This window comes from Lissotriton vulgaris, chromosome 7 (genome assembly GCF_964263255.1).
Source record: "Lissotriton vulgaris chromosome 7, aLisVul1.2, whole genome shotgun sequence".
Classification (NCBI taxonomy): Eukaryota; Metazoa; Chordata; class Amphibia; order Caudata; family Salamandridae; genus Lissotriton; species Lissotriton vulgaris.
In genome coordinates this window covers 330,587,233-330,602,498 of record NC_141695.1, presented here as the reverse complement: position 1 = coordinate 330,602,498, position 15,266 = coordinate 330,587,233, and the positions used below count along the sequence as shown (strand labels likewise).

General features: G+C 46.2%; 1 protein-coding gene across 1 annotated transcript in view; it reads left to right on the top strand.

Annotated features, from left to right (window-relative positions):
- LOC147701502 (transient receptor potential cation channel subfamily M member 4-like) overlaps positions 1-14,424 on the top strand; it is a 363,218-nt gene extending 348,794 nt beyond the window's left edge. The window contains exons 24-25 of the mRNA XM_086930188.1: positions 2,200-2,293; positions 9,545-14,424. Coding sequence (XP_086786314.1) covers positions 2,200-2,293; positions 9,545-9,558 — 108 coding nt within the window. The 3' untranslated portion in view covers positions 9,559-14,424. The remainder of the gene's footprint in view (positions 1-2,199; positions 2,294-9,544) is intronic.
- The last annotated feature ends 842 nt before the right edge of the window (positions 14,425-15,266 follow it).

Genomic DNA, 15,266 nt, shown 5'->3' with positions numbered 1-15,266 from the left:
ACCACAGAATAATGGACAGCATAGGGAATCCAGAAAGATTCACGCTGCAAAACCTAGTTATCATTTTATTTTTCCTTATTTCCACTGTGAAAAAGCAGTGGGGCGACGCTCCTCCGCCTTAGCGGAGGAGCCTCCACTGTTCTATCTGATTTCTACAAACGACCCTTGTTCCCGTGTTCTAATCCTCAGCTGAGCAAACACCCTGTTTGCAGAGCTGTCCTGTACACTCCGCTCGAGAGCACTGAGCACCCCTGCCTGTGGAGCGCCCACTGACCAGCTGTCCTCTATGCACAACAGGGCAAACACTCCGTCTGCTGCTCTAGCTTTCAATCAACCCCCATTCGGGACCCACTCAGCCCAAGGTCAATGAATATCTTGAGATATGGGAACTCAGGGGCCCCTCATTATATTCTGCAGGGGGGTCATTTTGCTCTTTCCTCTGCCCTTGTTGCTTTCCTCCAGCTTAGACTTATTTTCCTGTGAGCCTCCTTATTCGTTCTGCAAGTCGAAAGGTTGTTCATTTTCCTCTTTGGTACTAGATAGTCCACTCAAACATGTTTATAAATGGACGTGATGGTGCTCCATTTCACACAACAGCATTCAAATCAATGGAAATGCACATAAAGGACTCGAGGCACCCTAAATAATCGTAAATTTACATTCTGTGGTGTTTACTCCAAAATTTGGAAGCGAATCTACACGGTGCACCATACACACGTGACAATGCTTAACAAAAAGTATGTTTGAGCTTTTTATATCCCTTTATTAATTGTATGTAGTTTTATATAGCGCTGACATTACCTAAATATATTCGAGCACTTTATATAAAAAAATAGAGCATTACATAAGAATCATAAATTAAGTCATAAATTGTAATTGTATTTTTATAGCGCTTACTACCCCTGACGAGGCTTTGAAGCGCTTTTCGGAGAGTAGCTCGGTACTCCGGAGCCCAAAAAAGATTAGTGGCAAATTAGTATAGGGAAATGTGAAATTAATTTGAGCGGGGGACATGTGAGTCTGTTGGTTAGCTTGAGAAGGTTGGTGGAGGGTTAGGAGAGGGAAGGGTCTAGAAAGTGTTTCTTTGGAGTTCATAGCAGTAAGAGGAGGTTTGGGATGAGTAAAAAAAAAGATGGGGGAGAAAGTCTCTAGAAGTGGATTAGGGAGAAAGATGAGATATTGGATGAGTCTTGGAGGGATACATGAAAGAAGGGTTTTAGAAAGGCTTGTTTGTCTCTAAATCTAAATAGTAAAAGAGGTTTGAGATGATGGAAGGAGGGGTAAATAAAGCTACAATAAGGGGTAACCGATTGCGGCTCTACCTTCCAGAAAACAGGTTTACCATCTTTCCCTTGCAAAAAAATACTTTGTACTGCAAAGTATAGTCTGTTCAATAGTTAGTTCTAAGGCGATCAGAACTGCCAATGGTTGCTTATCTACACCAATGGGGGTCCATGCTACAGGATGCACTGAGGCGAAGTTTGCTTGGGCATTCTGGTGATAACAAATCAGGGGATTACAAACAAAAACTGGGGGGGAGACACTGTGCCAATTTTCTGACAATAAGCATTATTTAGCAGAATACAAGCCAATGGGAATATTCAAAACGTATTCTGATGGCAATTGCTACTTATAACTGAATTGGATAGGTTTATAGTTCAAACCACCTCACTCATTACCAAAAAAGGTTGCTGGTACACCCTAAATGTGTACAGTACAACCATAGGGTATACTCCGCCATGCAGTGGGATAACTGCATGTCGAGATGGCAGGTGTTCAATAATGCCATCTAACAAAGACAATGTTCAAACAATCAACAAATAATAATATAAATTTAAAATAATGAGGTACTTCTAACTGCTATATATTATAATTTTCATTTTGAATGGAAAATCAAAACCTCGGAGAACCCGCAGGTTTAAAACATGCAGGATATGTTCCCTTACAAACAAGAAATGTCCTCATCCGAAAAGAATTTCAGTTCTCTATTGAGGAATCAAACAACTGACTTTAGAATAAAGTCGGGTTGCAAGTTGCACTGTCATTAATGAATAAAACATATTTACCAGTGGGTGCTCTGCACACATCCATAACCCACACCCATCAGGTACCATAATGAGTAACCGGATATAAACCGGTGCAAGGCTCAGAAAAGTATGCAGTGAACTGACTCCATTTATACTCTGTCTTCTCTTGCAGTTGGACTACTGCACCAGCGCCCTGTCCTGGATGGTGGAGACCCTGTCACAGAGTGATCTTGCTAAAGGTGGCCCGGTGCCAACCTTTAAGAAAGGTAAGAGTGAATGCGAGTGGTGCGATTTGCACCTCTACCTGCTTTTTTCCAAAGAGCTCGTTTTTTATGATCCTTCCCATACCCCCCCCCCCCCCCACCTTAGCCCTCCCCCATCACCCTCCTCCCTCATTCCCCCAGGTGCAAGCATCAAGCTGGCAACCCGAAAACAATTTATTGACCTCAGGGAAGGATCCAAGGAATTGTAATTTTTTTTTAATAATTTGCCATTGAGGAGTGGGTGTGCATGGTGTAAGACTGCATCTCAGGTTGTAGACAGGGCACCACTTAGCTGTAGGGGAGGAGGGTAGTGCGTTTAGGAGGCCGTGTTGCCTGCAGAAGGGGAATCAAGGGGGGTAACATCAAGTCTTCTGGAGAGGACGGGGTGACACCAGCACATGTTGGTGAGGACGAGGTTATAGCTGCTGGGGATGGGGCAGTGATTTTGAGGACCAAGGCTTTAGCAGCCCCACCATGCAGGAGATAATGTGTGTGCCTGGCCATGTGTCTCTAGAAGGTACCATGTCTACAGAACACAAGTTAATGGGGGTGGCACTTCGTCTCTCTGGAGTGTGAGAGATGACCTTCTCAAGATGAAGGGTTGGCATATGGGCATTCAGATGTAGAAAGTCACTATTTGTGAACAACAGGGGCTGAAGGGGTGTGGTTCTAGCTTTCTGGTGTGGCGAGACCAGTGGCGTAGCTAGGGGGCGGTCTGCCCCAGGCGGCACTAGTTTGGGGGCGGCGGCCTTGCGACACTGGTGGCCCATGGCGGCGGCCACCTTTAGAATATATTTGGGGACACTCACTGACACTACTGTCAATCACTTGCAGTAGTGTCACTCTCCCCAAATATAATATAAAGGCGGCCCCGCCACAGCAGAGGCGTAGCTAGAGCTTCTGGAACCTGGGGCTTTCCCTCAGATTGCCGCCCATGGCAGGTAGCGGGGTGGGGGTGCTGGGTAAAAAGTACAGAGCGCACTTAAGAGGCCTGAAAGATGCATCATGAAGTCCCATTGCCCTTGCTGTTGTCCAATACAGTGCAGGCGGTGCTGCACGCGTGCTGCACGCTAAGTCTATTCTTCAATTTCTACCGAGTTTTGGCGTAAAAAAGATGAAACCATAAACCGATTGATAAGAAAGCAGAATGTACTCCTTGAGAATTACTTTATCGTTGTTTGTTTTAGGACATTGACCGGGCTGTTTCTCAGCCTTCACCTTTGTCAGAGTGGCAAATGAAGCTCCCATGGCCTCATGTATTTTCTCTGGAGCCCAATAGATGCAACCGTGTAGCTTGGCTCTATCGCGCCAAAAATCTCCAGCTGATTATTGATATACATGTTCTGTCTAGTGCGGTGCTTGTAAGGGACTCTCATAACTGCCGCAGAGCATTGCCTGGCTGTGAACAAGGAGGACCTCATTCCCTCCTGCCATAATATAAGGGTCCGTGGCTGAACCATCCCGGAATTGGTTTGTTATAAGCGGCGTGTATAGGATTGGCCTACAGTGTAGAGATTCACCCAACCTGTTAATCAAAAAATACACAACACATTTCATACGGAGGGCAAGGGGATTAATGAGCAACCGTTTGTCATCAACCGTTCAGCTGTTGCGTTATCATTTTTATACACTTTTGTTTAGTATTTTAGAAACTTAGATGGTGCAGATAAGCCAAGGTTCTGACAACAAAGAGCAGGTGGAGATTCTTTTTTATGGGTCAATAAACAGATTTAAAATTGAAACATTTTTTTTTTATTCTTCTAGGGCGTAGCTGGTTAATCCTGTATATTCAAATATATCAGTTAAATGATTTATGAATGTTTTAGCCGAAAGAAATGACTGAAAGAATGAATGCATAATATGTATGTCATCAACTTGACCGGCGCCGGCTTTCCCTGTTGTGCTTTGACTTCTGGCATCGTACTTGCCCCAAAGTATTGGCCTGGCGTTTCATATTTCTGCTCTGTTGAGGGTTCTAAGAGGGATTTTCCATGTGGGCCTTCTGTATTTCTCCCTCCTCCCCACTTGCAATCATTTTTATTACAGTTTCGAGCTGGATATTATACCTGGAGTGGCTATAAGTATCACCATTTTGATCTTCTTTGTTCCTTTCCTTCCCCCGTCCAAATTGAGTATCTCTGCCCCCCTTCACAGTTCTCCAGTGTCTGTAGGCAGCCAGCCTCTGCTAAGCTGGGTATTGCCAGATTAAATATTGCCGGATTGTCATTTACCTGCAGGCTGGCCGTTAGTGCTGTCTTCTGGGCCCCTTCGTTCGGATCCTCCGCTTCGCCCTGCTCCTCAATCCTGATTCCAGCTCCCAGTCCTGGTCGCGGTCTGGAGCCTCTGAATAGATCGACAATCATCGGACTGGCAGGTATTGTTGGGGCACTGACCCACCCGTACCCTTCCTCTCTGGAACGTCATCCTTCCGGGTCCCAGTTTGCCCTTGGTGTCCAGGCAGTCAAGCCACTGCTTCTGTCCCAGCGCATATCTGTCGCTGAGCGGACATATGTCGGGGCCACACTTAATGACGGACTGCCAGCAGCTGGAGCCGCCCTGGTCTTCCCTTGAGTTACAGGTTGCCCCTTTGACTTCATCCCGACTGGAAAATGCATCTCTGAGCAACAGCAATCAAAGCGGCTCAGCATGCTGTAGAGCTTCTCAACGGTTTGTAGGAGTTCTTGCTGTCCGGCCGCAACTCTGCAAGTGGGGGTGCAGCTAGCTGCTGGCCTCCTCACTCAGCAATTTCAGCAAAGTGTTCAAAACTTCAAATATCATCTTTATTTTAGTCCGGGCACATTGGGGGATCTCAATAGATCAAGGCGCTGTGAGCGGTCACCTCAGCCGACCACCATCCTGCTTCCCATGTGGTTGCTTCCTGAGTGTGGCGTCCACTTCCCTCAGCAACTAACCCAATTTCCCAAACTGGAGAATATTGCGCTCATTGCTCCCGAGTGTGGTCTCTCTAGGTCGATATAGAGCTTTCGGCCCAAGACTGGAGACCCGTATAAGGTCGCTGGGCGAATATGGCTCAGAGTATGTCTAGGAAGTAGGCATCTTTTGGACTCTTTAGTTGGTAAGAAAGCTCTTCATGTTGGTGTTTTTCATTTTACTTTCAAATGAACCATTTATAAAAATAAAGTGGGGTTTAAAAAAACAACAAATGGCTGCTAACCACACATAACCATCCGCGGCCCAAAAACAAATACACAACTGATCAATCAAAACTCCTAGCCATATGATAAGAGTCTAGAACAAAATATTCTAAGGTGCCATGCAGATGGTAGATTGCACTGTACAAATGCTGGTAACATAACATATAGTAAGATAGCATAACAAAGCATAGTATCGAATCACATATTGCAGTGTTCACTGAAAAACATTGCAGATTAATTTCTCTACAAAAATATGTCGAAAGCTTGCATTTAATTATAATCACTGCTAATTGCTCCTTAATGTGCAGATGGAGAAATTGCTAAAATCACGGGCAATATCTCATTTACGCTTGCGAAACAAAATTGCTACATTGGAGATATACCTTCAAATTTAGCAACAATCTCTACATGATAGTCCAAGCATTGCTACTGGATTGATGCTTTTCTTATATTTTTTCTCCTATAATTCGTTTGGCTACTGTGATTGATCTTTCAGTCCTACTGCCTTAAACAGTCACATTTTGGAGCTTATCAAATCAGAATGGAAAAGTACATGGGGTGAAGTTGTGGCCAAAGTGCAAGAGCGGTTGACTTGGAAGCTAGGCAACCGGGTTCGCATCGCGGCAGGAACAGCTCAACATCCGGCGATTCTAGGCAAATCACTTAACAAAATGAATGTATAAGTCTGTAACGCAATTGGTGCTCGTGTAACTCTGACACTTTCGGGTTAAGTTCGTGTTCAGACAAGTCATCCATTTTCTTTTATCATCAAATGACAAATATTTTTTGTTCAATTACTTCATGAACACAATCCATGAATATGCTGAATTTCATTACCTTGGTAGAATGTAGGGGCCCATTTTGGCTGCAGGCCGCCCTTTCTGCGACCCAGGACATATATCATGTCAGAATATTTTAACATGTTACACATATTCATTGATTCACTTCACCCACAACTTCACCCCATGTACTTTTCCATTCTGATTTGATAAGCTCGAAAATTTGGCTGCTTAAGGCAGCAGGACTGAAAGATCAATCACAGCAGCCAAAAGAATTCTAGGAGAAAAAATATAAGAAAAGCAGCAATGCAGTAGCAATACTTGGACTATCATGTAGAGATTGTTGCTAAATTTAAAGGTGTATCCCCAATGAAGCAATTTTGTTTCACAAGCGTAACTGAGATTGCCAGTGATTTTAGCAATTTCTCCATCTGCACATTAATGAGTAATAACTAGTGGTGATTATAATTAAATGCAAGCTTTCAACATGTTTTTGTAGAGGAATTAATCTGCAATGTTTTTCAGTGAACACTGCAGTATGTGATTCTATACTAAGCTTTGTTATGCTATTTTACTATATGTTATGTTACCAGCATGTGTATAGTGCAATCTATCATCTGCATGGCACATTAGCATATTTTTCTCTAGACTCTTATCATATGGCTATGAGTTTTGATTGATCAGTTGTGTATTTTTTATTTTTTGGGCCGCGGATGATTGTGCGGTTAGCAGCGATTTTTTCTTTTTTTTTTTTTTTCTTAAACCCTATTTTATTTTTAGAAATGGTTCATGTGAAAGTAAAATGAATCACACCCATATGAAGAGCTTTCTTAAAAACTAAAGAGTCCAAAAGATGCCTAATTCCTAGACATACTCTGAGCCGTATTCACCTGGAGACCTTATACGGGTCACCAGTCTGGAGCCAAAAGCTCTATAACGACCTAGAGAGACAACACTCTGGAGCAATGAGAGCGATATTCTCCAGTTTGGAAAATTGGGTTTGTTGCTGAGGGGAGTGGACGCCACACTCAGGAAGCAACCACATGAGAAGCAGGATGTTGGTCGGCTGAAATGACCGCTCTCAGTGCCTTGATCTATTGAGATCCCCCAATGTGCCCCTACTAAAATAAGGATGCTATTGTAAGTTTTGAACACTTTGCTGAAATTGCGGAGTAAGGAGGCCAGCAGCTAGCTGCAACCACACTTGCAGAGTTGCGGTGGGACAGCAAGAACACCTACAAACCTGTGAGAAGCTCTACAGCACGCTGAGTCGCTTTGATTGCTGGTCCGCTGAGATGCATTTTCCAGTCGGGATGAAGCCAAACAGGCAACCAGTAACTCGAGGGAAGACCAGGCGGCTCCGGCTGCTGGCAGTCTCTCATTAAGTGTGGCCCGACATCTGCCCGCTCAGCGACTGAGATATGCGCTGGGACCGAGGCAGTGGCTCGACTGCCTGGACACCAAGGGCAAACTGGGACCCGGAAGGACGACGTCTCGGAGAGGAAGGGGAAGGGCGGGTCAGTGCCCCAACAACACTTGCCGGTCCGACGATTGCGGATCTGTTTGGAGGCTCCAGACCGTGACCAGGACTGGGAGCTGTAATCAGGACCGAGGAGCAGGGCGAAGAGGAGGATCTGGATGAAGGGGCCCAGAAGACAGCACTAACGGCCAGCCTGCAGGTAAATGACAATCCAGCAATATTTAATCTGGCAATGCCCAGCTTAGCAGAGGCTGACTGCCTACAGATACTGGACAACTGTGAAGGGGGGCAGAGTAACTCAATTTGGACGGGGGGAAGGAAAGGATCAAAGAAGATCAAAATGGTGATACTTATAGCCACTCCAGCAATAAAATCCAGCTCGAAGATGTAATAAAAGTTATTGCAAGTGGGGAGGAGGGAGAAATACAGAAGGACCACATGGAAAATCCCTCTGAAAAACCTCAACAGAGCAGAAATGAGAAACCCCAGGCCAATACTTTGGGGCAAGTACGATGCCAGAAGTCAAAGCGCAACAGGGAAAGCCGGCGCCGGTCAAGTCGACGACATACATATTATGCATTCATTCATTCATTCATTTCGTTCGGCTAAAACATCCATATATCATTTAACTGATGTATTTGAATATACAGAATTAACCAGCTACGCCCTAGAACAGAATTAAAAAAAAAATCAATTTTAAAGCTGTTTATTGACCCATAAAAAAGAATCTTCACCTGCTCTTTGTTGTAAGAACCCTGGCGTATCTGCACCATCTAAGTTTCTAAAATACTAAACAAAAGTGTATAAAAATGATAACGCAACAGCTGAATGGTTGATGACAAACGGTTGCTCATTAATCCCCAAGCCCTCCGTATGAAATGTGTTGTGTATTTTTTGGTTAACAGGTTAGGTGAAACTCTACACTGTAGGCCAATCCTATACACGCCGCTTATAACAAACCAATTCCGGGATGGTTCAGCCACGGACCCTTATATTATGGCAGGAGGGAATGAGGTCCTCCTTGTTCACAGCCAGGCAATGCTCTGCGGCAGTTATGAGAGTCCCTTACAAGCCCCGCACCAGACAGAACATGTATATCAATAATCAGCTGGAGATTTTTGGCGCGATAGAGCCAAGCTACACAGTTGACTCTATTGGGCTCCAGAGAAAATACATGAGGCCATGGGAGCTTCATTTGCCACTCTGACAAAGGTGAAGGCTGAGAAACAGCCCGGTCAATGTCCTAAAACAAACAACGATAAAGTAATTCTCAAGGAGTACATTCTGCTTTCTTCTCAATCGGTTTATGGTTTCATCTTTTTTAAGCCAAAACTCGGTAGAAATTGAAGAATAGACTTAGTGTGCAGCACGCATGCAGCACCGCCTGCACTGTATTGGACAACAGCAAGGGCAGTGGGACTTCATGATGCACCTTTCAGGCCTCTTAAGTGCTCTCTGTACTTTTTACCCAGCACCCCCACCCCGCTACCTGCCATGGGCGGCAATCTGAGGGAAATCCCTGGGTTCCAGAAGTTCTAGCTACACCTCTGGGCGAGACCAGTACTTCTGGAAAATGTAGGGGTCATATCAGGGCTTTCTGGTATGTAGTGTCTGTGTGCAGTTGATGACCCTTCAGGTTTTGGGCAGACTATGGTGTGTGACTCCAGAAGATGTGATGTAACCAGGCATTCAGGTGTGATGGGGTAGTGTCTGCATTGGTTCAGCTTAAGAGATTACCTGGGCATGGACTGATTCTGGGAGAAGTTGTGAGGAGTGTGTTGCTAGTAGAACGTCCTGCCTTGCAGAATGAATAAGGCCTTTTTGTTCTCTTCTTTTGCAGACTGGAAGAAGTAGTAGTGCTCCCTTTTCTGTAGAAATCTGAAGCACTCTTTAGAAGAACAAGATCAGCCCTGAGACAAATCTGATGACCCTGGGGATGGCATGGAGTTTCCTGCAACTTACATGCAACACAACGCCCATGGACCTGGCGTGACCCTTGCACAGGGAGCAACAATGGATTGAGTGCACGGCGTGGTGCACACACATGCCTTATTAACCCTTTCTCATTTGCACACACTGCCCCAGTCCACATTTTCCAAAGGGACCAATTTGTAAACTAGGAAGGGCTCAAGGAGCTCAACTATCCCCCATCTAGTTTCCAATGTTTGTGGCTTTAACAGAAGAGGAAGCAAACTTGCTGTATGTCTGTTTGTTGCCAAAGACAGAATGGATCATTCTGTTGCCTACATTGGCAGTGCACCCCTCCCTGCGACGCGGATCCGAGAAGCCTACCTACTGGTAACCAAACAAAAAATGTTATGTCCATTCCTGGAACCGGACTTGGAGCCACTGTACACCTCTTACTTCTACAAGGAGCCCAGACATTTGTTCATTGGCATCCAACGGCCAAATGTTTTGTTCACTCTGACAGCCCATGCCGAAGCCTCTGTAACCTGCAACTATGCTGAGGAATCCCGAAATCCTACTAATGGCAACAAAATACCAAAGTTCTTCTGTCCATTTCTGGAACCATTGCTGAAGCTACTCTATACTTGTTACTGATGCGACCAACCAAACACCAATGTTTTGTTCATTGCTGCAGCCCATGCTAAAGGCATTGTACATCTGCCATTGGGGTGAGGAATCCAGAGACATGCTTAGTGGCAACTAAACTCCAATGTTCTGTTAATTGCTGCATCCAATGCAGAAGGAATAACAATCTTCTGTCTAATCTTGCAACCTGTGCTTAAGCTGCTGAGAGGCAAGGAGCACAAAGACGTGCCCCGAGGCTATCCGTCTCAATTTATTTTGCCCTTTCCAGAAATTTGTCCTGAATGGTATATTGCTCATCGGAATAAATGATTAGGGGACCCAACTAACGCCAACCAAACATCAACACACTGTCAATGCCACCCAAAGATATTTATTATTCTGCCTGTTCCAACAACCCACAGTAAAGCTATTGTACGCCAGTCACTAGAGCGTCTCTGCTAAACAGTCTGTACCTGCTCTACGCCATGCAAAAATCACCATTGTTCTGCCCATTCCTGCTCCCCATGTTGATGATTCTGTATACCACCCACACAATGTCAAACAAAGATCTGATAGAGACTGTTAGTTATAGATTCCTTACCTTAGAATTTTCCCCAAGCATCAGACTGGATCCTGTGAATTTTTTCTTAGCAGTACCCCTGCGTGTCGGTGGGTGTATCGGTCGATTCCACATCCGCCATCGGCATTGATGCCGTCGCGGTGCCTACTTAGATGCCGCCTCTGCACGCTGACGTCAGTTTTCCTTTTCCACGCCAGCCTAGAGCAGATCCAGAGAGAACTACCCCTTGAGTCACTTTTTGACTTAACTTTTCGAACGTTTTGTCAGCGACTTTTCGAGTCTTCTACTCCTGGTGTGAGAGGGATGTCCCATCGTCGGACCGGCTTCAAGCCTTGAGATGACTGTCACAGGCTGATGTTGGTGACTGGCACACACCTCATTTGCCTTTGGTGTCTGGAGCGCGACCACGACCCGAAGTTGTGTTCCGACTGCTGAGTCATGAATCCAAAGTCTTTTTGTGGGAGCGGTCTTGAAAGCTCTTGGAGGTCTGGCCGTCTGCTCTGCATTGCTCCTGGTCTCGTTCAAGAGGAAGGTCCCTAGACCTCTTGCGGAGCCCCCACACCTTGTCCCATTCAAAGTCTTCGAAGTCCTTGGGTAAGTTGAGCACAAGATGAAAGTGAAGAAGCACTGCCGCTCTTCGCCTTCTCTCCGTCGGTCGGCTGACGCAACGCGGGATCCAGAACGTCGTTGCTCTAAGGCTTGGTCTTCGGTGCATGATACTGGGATGACTCTGTGCCTCCCCCCATTTCTGGCAGCCGGGGCATTCCCTGCCCAACGTCATAAACTTTACGAAAGCCTCCACTGTATCTTTGGGCAGCCCGACTCCGCTGGCGCGCCTTCAGGGCCTGCGGAGCCGGTCGGGGTTCTGGGCCTTCGATGTCGGCGGCTCTAGCCCCAAAGTGCCCCCATGGATCCAGGCCTGGATCCGGATCAATGCCAGTCAATCTGACCCGACCTTCCCTGGTGCTGATCCCAGCGACAACCCCATCCTTATCCCGAGATGGACCTGGAGCCAGATCGATGTCAGTTGACGTTGAATCAGACGCCGGAGGGTTCTCATGTTCATCCCTGGTGTTCATTATCACCCAGAAGGTGGTGATGAGGATTGGGAGGGGTCGCTGGACCCTTTGGCAGACAAGCTTGAAGAGCCGGCCTGGATAGAGGACCTGGGTGACCCCAGTGGCTGTATAATTCTCCAGACCATGCCATGCTTGCTCCCCCGATCGTGGCTACGGAGGAAGGAGCGTCCGACGCTCTGGTGGTGCGAAGGGCAGCCGAGGCCTTGGGCTTGGAGCTCCCTTCAGTGGCAGTCAGGACTAATCTCCTGACAGGTGCTTCAGCCTACGGCAACCTCCTCTGAACCATGGCCAACGCGCAGTGGACACGCTAGAGGTTTGTAGTCAGTAGCTGGTAAGCAACCTGCTTTAATCACCACTTGTTGCCTGAAATCCCACCCTATTCTCCCCTCCGATGCTCGCCCGCTCGCTACTGCCTTTCACTTCTAATTGCTAGATGCTCTGGAATCGCGCTGCCATTTTAAAGTCCGCATTCTTTTAAAAATGTTTTTCACTCTTGCTCATATGTTTTAAACTCTTCACCTTGTGCAGTAAAGACTCGATCATTGTACTTTCCTGCCTTGTGTTTGCCACGCCTCCCCGTTCTACCACGGAAAGTTCCGATTGTGCGGAGGGTGTGCCGCTCAACCAGGAAGTGACGTCAGAGCCCAAATCAGCTGGCCCTGATGAAAAGGTCAAATATCCGTGCCCTGGCCGACGCGCAGCGGACGCGCGCAGCGGGCATGCCGCCGGCGGGCCGAAGGCACGCCAAAGGCAAGCCCGTCTGCGCCCGTCCACGCCAGACCGCCGTCAGGAGCCAGTAACGCTGCCAGTTTTCATACTGTTCATGCCCCTGACCCAAAAACCAGGATCACCTACTCTAACCTAGACCTACTACAAATTAGGGATGGGTCACCTATCATGAACCCGGCCAGTGGATCTGAGGCAGACCCTCACAACTTACCCCACATTTTAGAGGGTCCCCTCTCATGCATCCACTGTGGCTTTCAAAGCCTGACCACAACATTCAGTAAGCCTTACACTAGCTATACGGACAATAACACCTTGATTAAAACCAGCAGGGATTGCTTCCTAGCCAATGTCCGCTCATTTCCCAAACACGCTACAAATATCTGGGATATTTTAGTCACCTCTTGCCCTGATATGGGATTTCTGACAGACACATGTCTAAAACCCTCTTCCACCCCTGACATTGCCATGGCACTTCCTGAGGGCTATCGCATTATAAAACTGGACAGACCCTATAAAACTGGTGGAGGGACAGCTGTCATCTATAAGGTCCCTATAAAAGCGACTATATTAGGCCAACATCTCTGTGACAAAATAGAAATTCTTATATTCAGGTTGGATCTCCATGCACAACTGAGCTGGAAGGGCGCTCTGGTCTACCGTCCCCCCGGTCCTCTCTCAAGTTCTATTACTACTCTCATGGACCTGATTGCTCCCCACGTAATTTCATCTAATAAATTCCTCCTTCTTGGGGACTTTAAAGTCCATAGTGAGGACCCTCAGGACCCAGAAGCGACCACCTTCCTTAAGGAAATGGCTACATTAGGCCTCACAAGAAAGAATGATGCCCCTACACATAAGGCTGGTCATACCCTGGACCAGGTACTATCCTATTTCTCTGAGACCATTTACAAATCCACCAACCCCCTAACCTGGTCAGACCATTCGATGGTCTCATTTGACCTGATGGGTCCTCGGGAGTATGTACATAAAAACTCTCCAGTAACCCATAGTTACAGGCAATGGCACAAGCTCACAACCACTCTTTTTAATGAAACTTTTACCCACCCCCACTACTCTTCCACAGATACTGTTGAAGGACGTTTTAGGACTTTCCAAGACTCTATCAGAAACACCATAGATACCCTGATTCCTATGAAAAAACGAGCGGCATCCCTCACCCGTCACCAGACTCCCTGGTATTCGTCAGATCTTAGAATAGAGAAGGGCAGGTGTAAAAACCTTGAACGACTCTGGCGCCGCTCCAAGAACATGCTGGCTAAAGGAAAATTCAAATCTGCCCTTGATAATTATCACAAAAATCTCAGGAAAGCTCTGAAGAATTTTATAGCCACCCAAATCGACCAAGCAGACAATACATCAAAAACCTTGTTCCACATTCTTAATACTCTGATCAACCCCAAAGCATGCAATCCGGAGGAAGAGTTTTCCCAATCTTTATGTAACAACATCGCCGACCATTTCACACAAAAAATAGAGGATATCTACAACAAAATATCCTCTGTTAATAATCACTCCAGATCTCTCCCTATGCAAGGTTCCCCCCATTCCCCCAGTCTGTGCATATTGAAAGATTTCCCTCTCCTCACCATACAAGATACAAAGAACTTACTAAAATCTGCAAAGTCCCGCCCCCCTCTAGACCTTATACCCGCCAAAAGCATAAAAAAAACTCTCTATCGAGATGGCGGAACCTCTTTGTCCCGTTCTCAATTACTCTATTAGCCAAGGCATACTTCCCAAAGAATGGAAAGCTGCACAGATTATGCCAATCAAGAAAAACGATAGATTACCATTGAATGTTGTTACTAATTACCGACCCATTTCATTGCTTCCCCTGTATAGCAAACTGCTAGGAAAACATATCAACAAGCACCTTTCAGCCTTTGTGGAGTCCTAACTTCCTCGACATCTCTCAATCAGGGTTTCGCCCCCGGCACAGTACTGAACTGGCCTTGGTCAATATAGTAGATGACATTCGTATGCAAGCGGACGCAGGTCGTGCAGTAATTCTTATACTGCTCGACCGACGATTTCCCACCAGATCCTGCTAGACAGATTACATTCTATAGGCGTTCAGGACACTGCCCTTGAATGGTTGAAGGACTTCCTCAAAGACAGAACACAAACAGTTAATCTAGGGCCCTTTAAATCCAACACTACAATGGTAATTAAAGGGGTTCCTCAGGGTTCTTGTCTCAGCCCTACCCTATTTAATGTGTACATCGCCCCCTAGCGTCACTCCCTAGGAATATTGGGTTTAACCCAATTTCCTACGCGGATGATACACAACTTCTCCTGTCTTTTGACAAAAATAACCCCAACATTCAAGATACTTTTGCTAATGGAACGAAGGTAATTTCTTCCTGGATGAGCTGCAATTTTTTGCAGCTCAATACAGGCAAAACAGAAATAATGCTCTTCAAAGATGCCACGAACTGCTGGGCCCCAGGTGGTGGCCTGAAGAACTCGGTGCAGTCCCAACGCCCAAGCCAGTAGTTAAAAACCTAGGAGTTCTCCTTAATAAAAACCTGAACATGAATGAGCACATTGGCGCTACCAAACGAGCATGCTTTCACGCTCTTAGCCTGCTATGTAAAGTTTTCCATTTTCTCCCCTCCTCT